The sequence below is a fragment of the Ips typographus genome, linkage group LG14, assembly GCF_016097725.1.
Source record: "Ips typographus isolate SLU linkage group LG14, UJ_Ityp_2.0, whole genome shotgun sequence".
NCBI lineage: Eukaryota > Metazoa > Arthropoda > Insecta > Coleoptera > Curculionidae > Ips > Ips typographus.
In genome coordinates, this window is record NC_138435.1 from 6,440,958 (window position 1) to 6,457,853 (window position 16,896).

The window sequence follows — 16,896 nt, forward strand, 5'->3', positions numbered from 1 at the left end:
ATCTTTGGGTGCTTCACTAGCACAAATATTACAAAGTAGAAATTTGAAAACAGAACTTCCTATAATGGGTTCAAACTTAGAACCAAGAATAGTCAGGGACATTTTTAACAAGTTATGTGTCAAAAAACAGAATATGACATTACAATACAACAACACAGCTCGTAAAAAAACCACCATCTTTGAAAAAGGGGATAAAGTAGTGATTAAAAGTGCAAAAGACCGAATTTGGCATAAAGGTATCGTTATTGAAAAGCGTAAAGAGCCTAGGTCATATTGGATAAAAAAAGAGAGTAATGGAAAAATTGTTAGGCGAAACTCCTTTCAAATGAAACATTCACAAACAAGTAATAAGGAATTTTCATTGGACCCTCGATTGTATCCAATTGACGAAACTCAGTTCTCCCATACTCCTACGACTAGTGACTTTAATAACTTATCATTAAATAACGAACTAAATGGTAGCACATTAAACAACGACACTGAAACAGTATATAATTCAGATGGAAATGAATTGATGTCAACTCATAACAGAGTATCGCGTTCAAGGATACCAGTTCCAGATGGATCAAATTCATTTACTTTCATTAGTGCAACACGTTCTGGTAGGGTAGTTAGACAACCCCATAGACTTAATCCTTAAGGGGAAGGTGTTCGATGTTCAGAGTGTAATCCTGAACATACTATGACAGATGTCAATAAGGTTAGGTTGGTTTTATATTATTATTAGACATAAGACAAGTTGATGTTCACGCTCACCATAAAATGTTATATTGATGATTAAATTAATATACATTAAAAATATGTACTTTCATTTGAATTCAACATAAAACAGGGGAACACATCAAAAATATCAAGGACATTCTCAGAAATGACCGCGAGTTTCCTGATAGAATAAGTAATGAAATACTTCAAAAAGCACGAGCTGTTGCAATGGATTTGAACATAGAAATTTCGGTTCCACGTCTTGCTCACAAGCAAACACATAGAAGTAACCCAGCGGGCCCTGTAGTTTCCATACACCTTTTTAACATTGGAAGCCTCTATAGTGCATTTGTGTGTAACAGTTAGTTACACTTAGTTACTTAACTCGTTTTATTACTTTCAACGTTTTTTTTTTTGGTGCGTTCTCGCATACCCAAACAATACACAACCAAAATATTAACATCACTTTTCGAAAAGATTACCTGTAAATTATTGCACGTACATGTTATAAAAATGAAGGTGCCTTTCCCTTTTTACGATCCGTTACTAATCTGTTTTATGGTATTTGAACGTGATAACAATATACGTGCCCTTACCTTTTTACGATCCTATCCTTATCTGCTTTTTTGGAGATTGGACGTGGTAACAATATACGTGCCCTTACCTTTTTACGATACGTTACTTATCTGCTTTTTTGGAGATTGGACGTGATAACAATATACGTGCCCTTACCTTTTTACGATCCTATTCTTATCTGCTTTTTTGGAGATTGGACGTGGTAACAATATACGTGCCCTTACCTTTTTAGGATCCTATCCTTATCTGTTTATTGGTAATTGGACGTGATAACAATATACGTGCCCTTTACCTTTTTACGATCCTATCCTTATCTGTTTATTGGTAATTGAACGTGATAAAAATGTACGTGTTCTTGCCTTTACTTTTACTGACAAGATCCTGGAGTTAGCAGAGCGACGTTTATCTGTTCATGCTTCAGAAAACTAAACAATTTACATTGTTTAACAATAAATCGGTTTTTTTAAAAACCACAAACATTTTACTAAAAAAAATTCGTAGTTCAACTTTATAGTACACAACATAAATACATACTGAATATACGTACAAACTAACCAAAGTATTATTATTGATTGATAAAAGCAGCAAAATAACATACTGTTTACCGTTAGTCAGTCCGGGCCGACGGTCGTTCTAGGCGTTATAACAAACGCTCCGTCTAGGCAACGGTACAATGGCGCCACTCGACCGACCGCATGGAAATTTTCAGTTGTTTTTGTATTTAAACGTAAATATTGCATTGCTAAAATGTTTTCTAAGGTCGTACAATTATATTTCAAATCAAATTTCTTTTAATTATATTTTGTGGTTCTGAAAAGAACCGACTCCGTTTGGCAAAACCGGGGTGGGTGTGGCTTGTTAACGGACTCGGCGAGAGTATAAATAGTGCCCGTTTCAGATCGCAACATTCAGTCGTATTGTTCCAGTTATGGCGTCCAGAGACCTCCCACTTCCACAGCAAGCGCTGTTGCAAATACGGCAACTTCGTGCTCAATGTCGTCGGATTCACTGCGAAATACGGAGTACGACAGAAGATTTAAAAGACGCCGTCGCCGAAATCGACAAGGAAGCAGATTGTAGATTGCCTAAGATGCAGAAGAGTGTTCTACAACTTAGGCAAAATATCAGTGCCCTTGACGAAACAATTTTAGTGTTCCCTCCCTCTACTAGTGATATGGGCTGCCAGACCTCCGATGGCTCAGCCGACGTTGAGGCTGAAGTGACCCAAATGCGGAACACTATGCTGGCTCTGGAGGCTAATGGGAGGACCTCCGCAGGGCGCTTGACGCCCTTTCTGGGTTGAAAGTGACGAATGCTGAAATGCTCAATACCATAGAGACTCTCTCACAAGATAACGCTTATTTGACTAAAGAGCTGGAAGAGCTGCATCGACTGATGCCCCGCTCGCTGTCTTGCAATTCGGATCCTGTGAACTTGGTTGGTCCTTCTGCGTCCGGCGGGCGCCCCACTATCTCGCTATTTCATGAACTAGCAGAGGGCTCGCGGCACTTGGAGGGTGACTTCTCTTCTCTCGGGGATCCCATCGCCGATTGTCTACCTCGGCAGCATACGGGCGAAGTCGCCAGAGTCCTGGTTTTTGGTGACGGCAGTTCGAGGGGAGTTGCTGCGGGCGTGAAAGCTGTGCTGGATGACGTCGAGTACTCACTTTATGGGGAGAGCCACTCAGGTTTTTCTGTCCTCCGGATGGCGGATAGGATTGCCAGGCTGACTACAGAGTTTTGCTCAAGAGACAGTGTTATTGTCTGCCTTAACCTTAAGTCTACAGGTAGGTTAAGGGCTTTTCACTTAAAAAGGTTATCTTTAATAGGTAAATTTACAAATATAATTTTTTCTTTAACTTACTCTCCATCTAATGCCCAAGAATTTTCGAAGTACATTAAGTTTTATGACTTCTTCGCAGACTGTAAAAATGTTTCTGTTAGGATATTGAACAATTCAGTTATAAGGGGTGAGCATATAATGACGAGAAGGCGGCTCCACGACAATCTGGCACTGTATGTCAGATCAAGCTGCGCGATGAAGCATGCTTTTTCCTTGTCTACATTAATATATATTGACACGGTCGACTTGACAGGGTTGGGTGTTCGATCAAGTCTAGTGGTTGACCATGCTTTGATTGGCCAGCCTGAGAGGGTCCCCGTGGCTTCTCAATTGACAGCCGATCAGGATTCTTTTTTAGATTAAGGAGTGTCCCTTCGGGAATTTCTCTTCTATTGTTGAACATCCGATCTGTTCGCAGTAAAACTGATTGTCTTTTTTTAGCGCTGGAGGCACTTGGGTTTCCAGACTTCGTCTTACTGACGGAGCACTAGCTTAGGACGGCTGAACCCTTGTACCTGCCGGGATATTCTCTAATGACCATGTTTTCTAGAACTAGTTCAATTCACGGCGGTACTGCAATCCTGATGAATGATCGGGTTAATCATTGTTTTGTCGCGTCTGATAAATTCGATGGTTTGGTGCTTGAGGGAGTATTTGAGTTTTGTGTTGTTTTTTCTGGCACATTGAAGATGTATATTGTATGTGTTTACCGTCCTCCGAAGGGTAGCTTGAGGCTCTTCTTGGAGCGCCTTGAGAGTCTTCTTTCGAGAGTTCCGTTGGCGTTTAGGCTCCTGCTGGCCGGCGATCTGAACGTGGACTTCGCGAACACTGAGGGTGGCTCCACGATTGAACTAACAAACCTATTTAGGTCTTTCAACCTCGGAATGCACGTGAACGATTATACACGGGTCACAGCAACCTCTTCTACGACTATAGACTACGTTTTGTCTAACTTTCATGAGGACGAGGTCTCGTGTGATGTGCTGGATTTGAACCTTTCGGATCATAGGGCTGTCCTGACTCGACTTCCCTTGTCATCCGGTCCGGTGGCTGCGGGCAGATTGGGAAGAATATTTTGCCGGAGAAATTCTTCCCGTTTTCGTAGTGAGTGTGAATCCTTCGACTGGGGTGTTGTGTTTCGTGATGTTGACTCCTTGGGTGCTTTTCATACCACTCTCACTAACATTGTAAATAGTAACTTTCCCGTGCGGCGAATAAAGCCAAAACATAAGGACCGGAAAAGGTGGATTACGCGTGGCATCCGCATTTCTGCTGCCAATTTAAGGTGTCTGAATGGTCTCCGACTTGCATCCGGTAACGCTTTTATTCAACGCTACTATTTTACATATAGGAAGATCTACAGATCTATCATTGGGAAGGCCAAACAAATGTACTACACCAAGCGATTTTCAGGAGCCTCCAATAAACAAAAGGAATCATGGGCGATAGTGAACGAGATTACAGGTCGAACTGGTTGCGATGGCCTGGCGGGACCAGAGGGAAATATAAACGCAAATTTGTTAAATCATTACTTCTGTTCAATAGCCGACACTTTAACCCGGGACTTACACTGTGATACAGATCCATTGTCATACTTAGAACACGTCAATGTCTCCGGTATTATCGATTCGTTTCAGCCCACTTCTCCATATGAAATTCGTAAAACCATAAGAACTATGAAAAATAAAACGGCGTCAACTGATGACGGGATTTCCCTTAGGGTATTGGAGGGTCTCCCCCACAACGCCATTTTAACATTATCCGACGTAATTAACATGTCCTTTTTGACAGCATCTTTCCCTTCATCGTTCAAGGAAGCCAAGATACTCCCACTGCATAAAGGTGGAGATCGGTCATCCTTATCTAATTATCGCCCTATATCTTTACTACCAACTCTATCAAAGCTGATTGAATGTCTGATAAAGAGCCGTGTTGTTTCCTTTCTTGAGCGAAATACTGTATTGGCTGACTGTCAGTTTGGCTTTCTGTCTGGTAGGAACACGTTGGACGCGATGCTCGAGTTGCTTTCTGGCGCTTTCCGTTCCATTAATGAGCGTGAGACCTTCGCGGCGGTGTTTTGCGATCTGTTGAAGGCTTTCGACTGTGTCAGCCACGAGATACTGTTGCGGAAGCTTTATACTTATGGGATACGCGGAGATGCTCTCCGGTGGCTTGAGAGTTATTTGACGGGTCGACTGCAGTCGGTTTTCTTGGGTGGGGTGTCTTCCGGTAGGCAGGTTGTGCCGTGCGGGGTCCCTCAGGGTTCTGTCCTGGGTCCTATTCTTTTCCTATTATATATTAACGATCTGGCTGCCTTGGATATTGCTGGAAGTTTTGCTATGTTTGCGGATGACACGACTATATTTTGGCATAATGGGAGTGCTGACCGGCTGGCTGGTGATATTGAGAGAGATATGGCAAGGGTGAAGGGTTGGTGTGCGGCAAACCGTCTTTCGTTGAATATGTCGAAAACCCATCTAATGGGTTTCGGACATCCGCATCGGGTCAATAATCGGTTACTCGCCAATAATTGCTCTACACCCATTGTCGAGGACTCCAAGTTTCTGGGTTTAACTGTTGATGCAAACCTCAAGTTTCATCATCATGTGGCTGATTTGTGTAGGAGGTTGGCCTCTGGATGCTTTTCGGTACGGGCCACTTTTTTGGAGCTAGGTCTGGAGATGGCTCGTAGTGTGTACTTCGCACTTGTGGAGTCCCACCTAAGATATGCTCTACCCTTCTGGGGGGCTTGCCCGCTGTATTTGTTTAATGCCGTTTTTGTGCTCCAGAAAAGAGCTGTTAGAAACTTATGCGGTGCTCGTCCAAGAGCTCCCTGCAGGGACATCTTTGTCAAGTACGGCTTACTGACTTTGCCTTCACTCTTTGTATTGGAGACAGCATGCTTGGTACACAAAAACAAAAATAAATTTCCGCCGCCCCTACGGACGCACGCTTCTCGGCGCGAGTACAATATACCTCTTCCCATTCCACACTCCAGTCTTGTAAGGAATTCTCTCATATACAAGGGCATTAGAATTTACAATCACATAGATGACAACCTCAAAAGCATGATAGATATGAGAGAGTTCCGGCGAGTGCTGGGAGGGGTACTACTTGAAAAGGCTCTTTATAGAGTAGACGAATTCTTTTTAAATGTCTGAGTGTGAAGTTGTCATTTAGGTTTAGTTTTTATATTTTATGTTCTAGTATATTTTTATATTTTACATTAGTAAATAAGGTTTGTAGCGGGCTTTTTAAGTCCAGCTGTATGTTGTAATTTGCGTAACTTTATGTTTTTTTTTTTTTTTGTTTGTTTTTGAATGCTTTGTCAATAAGATTGTTGTCGTGACGTCTTGGACAATAAAGTACTTTTACTACTACTACTACTAGGAGCATTCTGCTGCAAAAAAACCTAATATTTTTGATTTTTTTTTTCTAGGTCTGATGATATCGAACTTCTTAGCTTCATTTTCAAAGTCAAAAAATGGGGTTAATATGGAATATTTTTATAATACAAATTGTGTTATATAGCCTTAGGCTGGGTCCTAGGAGCATTCTGCTACAAAAAAACCTAATATTTTTGATTTTTTTTTTAGGCCTGATGATATCGAACTTCTGCGCTTCATTTTCAAAGTCAAAAAATGGGGTTAATATGGAATATTTTTATAATACAAATTGTGTTATATAGCCTTAGGGTGGGTCCTAGGAGCATTCTGCTGCAAAAAAACCTAATATTTTTGATTTTTTTTTCTAGGTCTGATGATATCGAACTTCTTCGCTTCATTTTCAAAGTCAAAAAATGGGGTTAATATGAAATATTTTTATAATACAAATTCACCGGAAAATTTTGGGAAAAAAATTTTGTTAACTAAATCGGGGTTGCTCTACAACCCTACGTAATCTTCGAAAATCCGATCCGCAACCCTTTTTTTTTTCCCCCCTCCTCACAGGGGGGATCGAAAAGGGTTAAAATTTTAGCAGATGGGTCTGCGGGCGACCAGTCCTATAGCAAAGGAGTTAAAATTTGGATATCCCAAAGATGAGGATTTTTCCCCCCCTTTCAACCCCCTGGGGGGAAAAGGAAGTGGTGCCCCAAATGCTCCCCCCCAAACCCCTCCCACACCCCAAAGTACAAATTGATCGCATCAAGGTTTCGCAGGTCTCGGGCAATAAACTGTAGCCGCCTTACGCGCATGCGCAGGAAGTTGACCTTCGGGGGGGATGGTAGGTCAGTCATAGGGACCTCAAAGACCTTGAGAGGTCTTTTACCAAAGTTATATTGTGCCAGATACAAAAATTTTTGAAAAAGGGGGGAGGGGGGGATGACTTCCCTTTTCCCTCCCGGCCCCCCTGGCCCCCCTCTGTGTGTCCCTCAAGTTTGGTGGTCCTAGCTCTAAACCCCTTTAAGTTATGGAGCCTCAAAGTGTTTGCCGCCCCCAGAAGGAAGGTTGCCGCCCCCCAATTTTGACGCCAATTTTTTTCTGGACACTATTCGGGCCCTTCTAACACCCCCCCAAGGGACAACGCGTGGAAATGATTTTAAAAAAGTTGCCACCCCTTGCCGCCCCCAACTGGGTGCCACCAACGGGTCTTCCCAAGATTCCCCCCCATGCCAAAGCCCATCCCGATCGGTCAAGGGGTTTCCGAGTTATGAGCTATAAACCGTTCGCGCATGCGCACAAAAATTCTTATTTTCGTTCGAACACAGTGCCCAAGTGGACACCGGTGCCGGGCTCAACTCGCCACCAAGTCATGACTCTGCCGAGATACAGGTATAAACATTTTTTGGGGGGGGGGTGGGGGGAAAACTAAAGTCCTACGTAAAAAGTTTTTGGGGACCTTAGTATGACCCCCAAATTTGGTTAGAATCCCCCCATAAACCTGGGCACACCAGCCTGTCTAATTAAGGAAGCAAGTAGCATTTTCGGTAGTTTCAAACTTTGAACCTCCATAACTCCCGAACGGGTTGAGTCACCATCATGAAACTTGCAGGACATAATAAGACCCCCCTCCTGCATCGATTCCTGGCAACTGCGCAGCAGTGCAATGATGGGATGCGCAGAAAATTTATACATTCGCGAGGCCGAAATTCACGTTCCCTATTGACGGGGTGGAATCGTTATCATACAATGATAACGAATATTGGCGGCGTTCCCTGATAATACCATACATTGATTCACTCATTTCATCATTGAATATTCGATTCTCCCAAGAAAATACTCCGGCGTTTGCTTTAAGCAGGCTACATCCCTTGTATATGACAAAAACCAGCATTACAGACCTACACAAAAACGCAGAATCATTCCAAGAATTTTATAACCTGGATATCACCGGAGAACTGAACCTTTGGCATAATTTATGGGTGACGAAGGCTTTATCAGATGATCAATTAAGGGACATAGAAGTAGTTGATCTGTTCAACGAAGCCAACATTTTTCACCCTGCTGTCAGAAAGGCATTAATTATTTTAAGCACTATCCCATGCACCACAGCGACCGTAGAACGGTCCTTCAGTACGCTGCGAAGAGTTAAAACGTGGCTTAGAGGCACCATGGGTGAAGAAAGGCTTACGGGTTTATGTTTGATGAACGTACATCGTAATTATTTAAAAGACAACAGTGAGTTTATTGAAAAGACTGTCATAGACAAATTTTCGGCAAATCCGAGAAGATTACTGTTAAATTAATATATACATACATAATATATATATTATACATAATGTATAGTATAATTATGTATAATATTTTGTTTTGTGTCATCATCAAAATTAATGAATAAAAGTAAATTTTCATGATTTTTTGTTTCAATATACCCGACCGACGATCTTTTCGAAACAGGGGGCTGATTGTGTAACCATTTCGAACGTCGGTCGGTAAGATTTATACGTCATTTTGAAATTTGCTCCATATATTAAACTTCAAAAATGACGTATAATTCTTACCGACCGACGTTCAAAACGTTACACAATTACCCCCCAGGTATAAGCAGCCCCCTGCCTAAAGTGACCATACGTCCGTCATTGTGACGGACAGTCCGTCATTGAAGAAGTGGGTCCGTCATTAATATTTGTCCGTCAAAACGTCCGTATTTCAAGTATTTATGGATTTATACAAATTAATGATAAAATAGCTTGTTAAATGACCATTATATTATTGCACGGCGCTCACCCGCTATCAGGAACATTTATTTTATTCGATTTTACATTCGATTAATCATTCATTCTACTGCCCTGCATAATTTTACTTGAAATGTGGCGGCATCTAGCGGCAAGCTTTGAAAACTTGAATTTCTTCCATTAACTATTTGTAGTCATATTCTCGTGATTAATTGCGCAGTTTAGCGTTCTCCCGGTAGGAAAAACAAATGGGGTTAGGTAGAATGTTTTGTTTTGCCTTTGCGCCGCCGCATGCACATGATCATTAAGTGGAAATATTAACCGCTTTTAGTTTAGTTTCTTTTTGAAGTTCAAAATTAATTTTTAGTAATATCTTTGTATCTGTAACTGTTTGACTCTGCCCTGGTAAGTTGAAATATTTTATTTGAACACTTCTAAACTACAGGGGTGGGCATAAGTCACCTGGCAGCCTTGAAAACAGTTCATGCGTCAGACCCACCACTCTCGCTCGGATTTCAGGTGCGCGTAGCAACGCGGCCGGGTGAGCATAAGTTAGTATGCTTGTCGACCTCAAGCAAGACAGATCAAACCGGTTTTTTGCGTTGTTAGAATGTAATTTTTGAGTAAAATGGCACAAAACGTTCGAGTCAAGTTTTCATTATGAAAAGTACCTAATTATGAAAGCAGCCGATCCTTTTTTCGAGAGACAAATCTTGTGGAGTGATGAAGCACAATTCAAGGTTGATGGCAGGGTAAATAGGCATAACTGCGTTTATTGGGCCGATGCTCATCCTCATGAGATCCTCGAAAAGGAAGTGAATTCTCCTGGAGTTATGGTTTGGGCCGGAATGAATCATCGAGGGATAGTTGGCCCCTATTTCTTCGACGTGTCCGTTAATTCGGAAACTTACTTGGAGCTTTTACAAGAATTACGCGTCACCTTGGATGAGGACGACAGATTCGAAGGACGGAACATAATTTTGCAGCAGGATGGCGCCCCGCCGCATTTCAGCTTGGAGGTTCGCGCTTTCCTCAACGAGCACTTCCCAGGATGGATTGGTAGAGGTGGTTGCATTGGTTGGCCCCCAAGGTCTCCGGACCTCACAGCGATGGACTTTTCAATTTGGGGCCTAATGAAGAACCGGTTTTATACGCATCCGATAGCACATGTCGAAGATCTCAAACATTGGATAACAGTCGAGTTCGATATCATCAATGAAGACCTCGCGATGCTCGCCCGTATTGTTAATTCGATCGAAAAACGTTATTTGAAGTGTATCGAGATGAACGGTGACCATTTTCAACACCTATTATAAATATTTTTGTGTTATAATGAAATAAAACGAACGTTTCTTAAACTTGTGTTTCCGTTTTATAAAATTTCTTGAATTTTTGCAAATTTGCCAGGTGACTTATGCCCACCCCTGTATATAAATTATTACTAGTTTACTAGTGACAGTATAAGTACTTTAAGTACTTAATTTTCAAGACGTTTGGGCGTGGCACCTTAAAATTTTTCCTTCTGGCGCTTCTTTTGTCCGACATTGAGCCTCAAAAATTATGGTCACTTTACCCCTGCCCCCTCCTAGCTGAAATCCTGGGTACGCCCTTGTGTTGGCGACTAGGCCAGATATCTGTTTTGCAGTAAACTTGTGTAGTAGATTTCAATCAAAACCTTCACAACTACTTTGGCAAAAACTGAAAAGAATCTTGGGATATCTCCAAGGAACGGTAGAATATAAGTTATTTTATCCAAATGATGATAATAATCTGCTAGTTGGCTATGCAGATGCAGATTGGGCAGGTGATCTAGAAGGAAGAAAATCCACAACTGGATATCTATTCAAGATTTTTGGTTGTGTAGTATCTTGGACAACAAGAAAACAGTCAACTGTGGCGTTGTCATCTACTGAGGCAGAGTTTGTAGCATTGTGTGAAGCTGCAAAAGGAGTATAGTTGGTAAGTTTATTGGAGGATTTGAGTTTCCAAAAGACGGTTTTCACTATTTTTTAGGACAACCAATCTTGCATGCGACTGACAACCAAGTTTGAACATAAAAGGCTAAAACATGTAGATGTAAAGTTTAACTATATTAAAGACTTGATCACTGATAATGTACTTAATGTCATGTATGTAGACACAAATAATCAGGTTGCTGATGTATTAACAAAAAGTTTATCATGTAACTTGTTTTCTAAACATGAATGTATTCTGATTTGGTTTGTTTTAGCAAATAAGTTTTTTAAATTATTGTATTGAGGGGAAGTTTTGATCGTATGTCCAATACAATAATTGTATGTGAATTGGCAACAGTGTTGTAGCTGTCTTTTACAGTTATGACGTTTGGCGGCTCTCTCTTATTAGGTCTAGATTAGATTAGTTCAGTTGTTGTTAATTGCTTTTATTCACATGTTAATTGTACTATTATTTTTCACTGCACTTAACTAAATTAAACTTAGTTAATTCACTTTTTACTTAGTTTGGTTCCACACGCAACCTTTACAATAAAAGGTTGATTCTTCGATATAATTCGGAACTGGGCAGACACAAAAAGTTAATTTTGCTGTAGGATGTTAATCAGTTGGAAAATAAATTGTACGTTTGATAGATATATATATATATATACAGGGTGGACCATAAGTAATGGGACATAGAGCTACAGCATATTCTTGACATCAAAATAATACGATTTAGCTAAATTGTCCTATGCCGAAAGTTAGTATTAAGAAAGATACAGGGTGTGAAAGTTACATTTTAATTTTTGATTTTTTATCATATGTTCACGGTCTTTTGATATAAAGGACGGAAAATTTATATAGGGGGGTTTTGCCAGGCGGAAAATAAGATGCTTTTATCTATTTTGTAGTGGCCGATAGGGGGCGCTACCGGCAACCATTTCAGCTGCTTTAAAAGACTCAAACTTTTTTTTTTCAACTGGATCAGCGATACTACTTCAAAATATGATTCTAATAGGTATTCTACGTAAAAAAGGTATACTTGTTCTGGGTCTTAAATGTTGACCGTTTTCGAGATATTTACCATTTTGGTATTGCAAAGAGCAACTTTCAAATTAGTAAATTATTTTTTTTATCAAAGTAAGTTTTTATTTTGCCTATGTAGAACACCTGTTGTCCAAAAGAAACATTTTTTATTTCTAATTCTTTAATTTCTAGTGGTTTAAATTGTTTCATCATTCAGATAAAAAACTGAGAATACGAATGCGATTTATTATCTATTATTTTCGGTATTTTTGTTGTGTGATTTATCTAAAAGGTCTCCCAATTACTTTTTTTATGTTTTGTACGAATTACATAAATTTTCTTTCATCCTTAACTTTTTAATCTATTAGCATATGGATATGTATGCAATATTAAAATATTAATTATCTCGAAAACGGTCAACTTTTAGGACTCAGAACATGTATACCTTTTTTACTTAGAAACCTTATTAAAATCATATTTTAAAGTTGTATAGCCGGTTCACTTGTGTAAATAAAAGTTTGAGTCTTTTTAAGCAGCTGAAATGGTTGCCGGTAGCGCCCCCTATCGGCCACTACAAAATAGATAAAAGCATCCTATTTTCCGCCTAGCAAAACCCCCCTATATAAAATTTCAGTGCTTTATATGAATAGACCGTGAAGATATGATAAAAAATCAAAAATTTAAATTTAACTTTCACACCCTGTATCTATTTTAATATTAACTTTTGGCATAGGACAATTTAGCTAAATCGTATTATTTTGATGTCAAGAATATGCTGTAGCTCTATGTCCCATTACTTATGGTCCACCCTGTATATATAATATTTATTTCACAGTACCGCGGTACAGTAAAAAGGGCTATCGGCCGCGTGGCCTTTCTGCCCATGGTACATGCAAGAGAAAAAAATAAAATAAATTCTGCTCAACACACTTAATTAACATAACAATAATGTCTATATACACTAATATTTACATACATACAGATGTTTTTCACACTTAGTTGAAATGCTCCAACAGAGTGGAGTAAGGAAACGTGAAGCGGGATTGTCGAGTTGGTCTTTGAAGGGAAATAGGGTTTATTATGTTCCAGTTCTGGGGGTTGTTGTTCCATTTTGTCAGTAGTTGTGTTGTCGTTCAGTAATTCTTGTCATTTTAGTTCGTTCGTACAAAAATTCATTGGATGGGTTGTGAAGCGGGTTTTGGGGGTGTCTGATTTTTGTTATGAGTCTAAGAGCAATTTGTTCTGTGACCTGTATGTGTTTTTTTGTCTTGTCAGTTGCATTTGCTCTTAGTATATGTCCATAATCAAGTAGAGGTCTGCATATAGATTTATATATTTTGGTTGCGGTCTTTGTACTTATTCCTTTGTCTTTGTATGTAAGTGTTCTGAAGTGTTTTGTTCTTTTTATGATTTCTTTTCTTACGTTTTGTGTATGTTTGGTAAATTTTAGTTTTTGGTCAAGTGTTATTCCTAAGTATTTTACGTCTGGTTTAGGAATAGTTTTGTTTCCGTCTGCTGTTATAGTAGGAGAGTTGTCTTTAATTTGGTGGTTTTTTAAAAGTAGCTGGTTTTTTGTGGCGTTTGGTGTCAGTCTCCATTTGTAGAACCACAGCATAGTCTTGTCTGTCAGTATTTGCAGCTTCTCTGCAGCTTTTGTTGTAGTTTTGTCATGCACCACTAGTGCAGTGTCATCAGCGTATTGTAGTATGTAAGCATGTTTGTTAATGTAATTTTTGTCATGTAATTCGTGGTTGTAAATGTCATGGCAATATATATTGTAAAGAAATGGCGATAGAGGAGACCCTTGTGGCAAACCTTGTTCAGGAGTGAAAGGAAAGGAAAGGGAGTTGTTTATGCGTATTTCTAGTTGTCTGCTTTCCAGTAAGTTTTTGATAATATATAGTAAATATTCCGGTGTATTCAGTTTGTGCAGTTTGTATAAGAGTCCTTTGTGCCATACGCTGTCAAAGGCTTTGTTTATGTCCATAAAGAGACATGCCGATTTCTTGTTTTCAAGGTGTGTTGTTTGTATGTTATTTGTCAGTATAAACAGCGGGTGTACAGTTGAATGTTTGGGCTTAAAACCGAACTGGTATGATGGTACGTGTTGTCCAATTAGTCGTTGTAATCTAGTTTTAATAATGTTTTCGTATATTTTGCTCAGTACTGGTAGTAATGTAATAGGTCTGTAATTTTGAGTCTCCGTATGGTCTAAACCGGTTTTTGGAATGGGTATTATTATACCCGTTTTCCAACTATTTGGCAGAGTATTAGTTCTAATGCATTTGTTGAATAAGCTTAGTAAGGTTTTGTGCGTTTGTGGAGTAAGGTTTTTTAGAACTTTGATTTGTGTCATTGCTTCGTCGAATTCTGTTTCTGTGATAAGTTCATTTGCAAAGTCTACATTAGTGTCAAAATAGTTGTTATACAAGTCATTTATTCTAGTCAAGTTTTGATGGTCAAAGTTAGGATGGGTAGAAAATGCGAAAGCCTTTTGAAAGTGCTGGGCGAATGCGTCCGCTTTTTCTTTGTCTGTGTACAGCTCTGTTCCATTTTCTTTTATGGTGCCGATGTTGTGGTTTTTTTTATATTGTGAAAGTTTTTTAATTTTTTGCCAGTACGTTTTGCCTGCGTCTTGTTCAATTTCTTGGCATGCTTCTAACCATTTGTCTTGTTTGTATTGGTCTATTAGTGTTTTGACGTTTCTGTTGAGTTCGTTTAAGTTTATTTTCAATTCGTTATCCTGCGTGAGTGAGTATAGTCTGTACAGTTCCCTTTTGCGTTTAATTAGTCTTAAAATGAATTTGGGCAAAGTATGTTGGTAGAAACTGTTTTTTGTGCGAGGTGAAAACTTTTCTATGGCTATTGTTAGTTGTTTCTGTATGTTTTCCAAGGAACAAGTTTCCGCATTTGATTGAATATAGTCATGTACGTATTGTTTTACTTTTTGTACGTCTGTTTTATTTAAGTTTAGTTTTTGAGTGTTAGTTGATGGAGTCAACGGTTGTGTTTGTTGAAGGTCTAGGTCAAATGTTATAGCCAAGTGGTCTGACCCGAGTTCGTTTGTCAGATTTACATTATTTATCACATTAGCCAGATTGGCTGTGTGAAGTAATAAGTCCGGAGTTGAGTCCGGATTTCCTGGCATTAAAAATGTTGGTGGTGTTTGCTTCTTTATAAAGTCTGAGTTGTCCAGAAATTTATTGAGTTGAGTCGTCTTGTTTCGATTGAGGTTGAAGTCTCCAATAAGGATAGAATATTTGTAAAGGCAAGCTTTGGTTAGTATGTTTTGTTCTATGTTGGAGTGTGGATGAATGTATACTAAAAAAACATGAATAAGGTCTTGTTGATAGGGAATGGTAAAGTGGAGGCAGTCGTTTAATGGATTGTTAAGGGATGGTGGATTTGCTCTCCCTAATTTAACTTTAGGTCTGAGTAGTACCGTAGCACCTCCTCTAGCGTTTTGAGCTATATTGCCATGTTTACAGATATATAGCCAGTCTCTGTATGTCGTAATTTGTCCCGGTTTGGTTTTGGTCTCTACGAACATGCAGCCGTCAGCGTCGTTTTGTTCTATGTAATTATAAATAAGATGTTTTTTGTGATTTAATCCGTTGATGTTGGCGTATATAAGTTTTAGATTGAATGTTCTATATTAGTAATTGTTTGTCTTAGTTGGTCAAGGGGTTCAGTCTGGGAGGTTCTGTCGGGCGATAACATATCAATCATCAAAATATACATATGGTTTCCGAAGAAGACCACTGAAGTGTCCACATTGAAATCTTCAATAAATCGCTTACGCAGTTTCTTGATTAGTTCTTCTCTGTTATTGTTCTCTGTCTTGTTTAGTTGGTGTTTGTATTTGTTTATTATGTGGTCGTGTGTTGTAATAGGTGTATGAACTCGGCTGTGTGCTGTGATTGAATTGGACACTTCAGCTGTCCTTTTATTAAGACATTTCACCTTCACGTTCGGAATACCTTCAATGGGAGCAGTGGGTCGTTTGGGACACTTCATGCTCCAGGCAGCATGATCGTCCGAGTTGCAGGTTGCACACCTGACTGGTAGAGGAGAAGTGCACGCACTCGTTGGATGAGTGCCCTGGCATCTGTTGCACTTCAAAGGCTTCCTGCAATCCTCCGAACGGTGGTCGTAAGCGTTACATTTGCTGCAGGGAGCAGGAATAGGTGGTGGAGGTTTGCTTTCTATTATCCTGAAGATGCGCCCCAGAAAGTGCACAAACCTATTTGCCATCAGACGCTCGTATGTTGAATGGTCTCCAGTTATCAGTCGTATCATAAGCGTGGGCGCCCCTCTTTGTCCCGATATGATTCTTTTACAGAATCTTATTTGAGGGTAAATACTCTTCAAGTGGTCAGAAAACATCTCGTCCGTAATGTCAAAATCGACACCCGTGGCGACCGCAGAATACGATGGTGTGATGTTCCGGTTGGTGGTTGTTGTTGGTGATGACGTATTGTTGCTTTTTTGGACTTTGAACGATGTTATTATGCCACGTTGTTTGAGAAGCTCAAGAGATTTGGTTGTTGTTTCCTCATCGTTGGTTTTAATAAGGAAATTCGATTCTTGTTTTATTATAATGTCCTTGTTAGATTTGTTGATTTCTTCCCATTTGACGGCAAGTTGCACTCTCGTTAGAGTTGGTGGTGAGGTGACGTA

The 16,896-nt window shown here is 39.7% G+C and overlaps 1 protein-coding gene and 1 long non-coding RNA gene across 9 annotated transcripts in view; both read right to left on the reverse strand.

The window, feature by feature from the left end:
* The window catches only part of LOC145737826 (uncharacterized), a 297,082-nt gene that overhangs the window by 114,772 nt on the left and 165,414 nt on the right, over positions 1 to 16,896 (reverse strand). The gene's annotated exons all lie outside the window — the stretch shown is intronic.
* Positions 10,435 to 16,893, reverse strand: LOC145737894 (uncharacterized; the record flags this gene model as incomplete). The annotated part of the gene is made up of 1 exon (XM_081992734.1): positions 10,435 to 16,893. A coding segment is annotated over one exon (1,041 nt), but the record flags the coding sequence as incomplete, so codon positions are not given.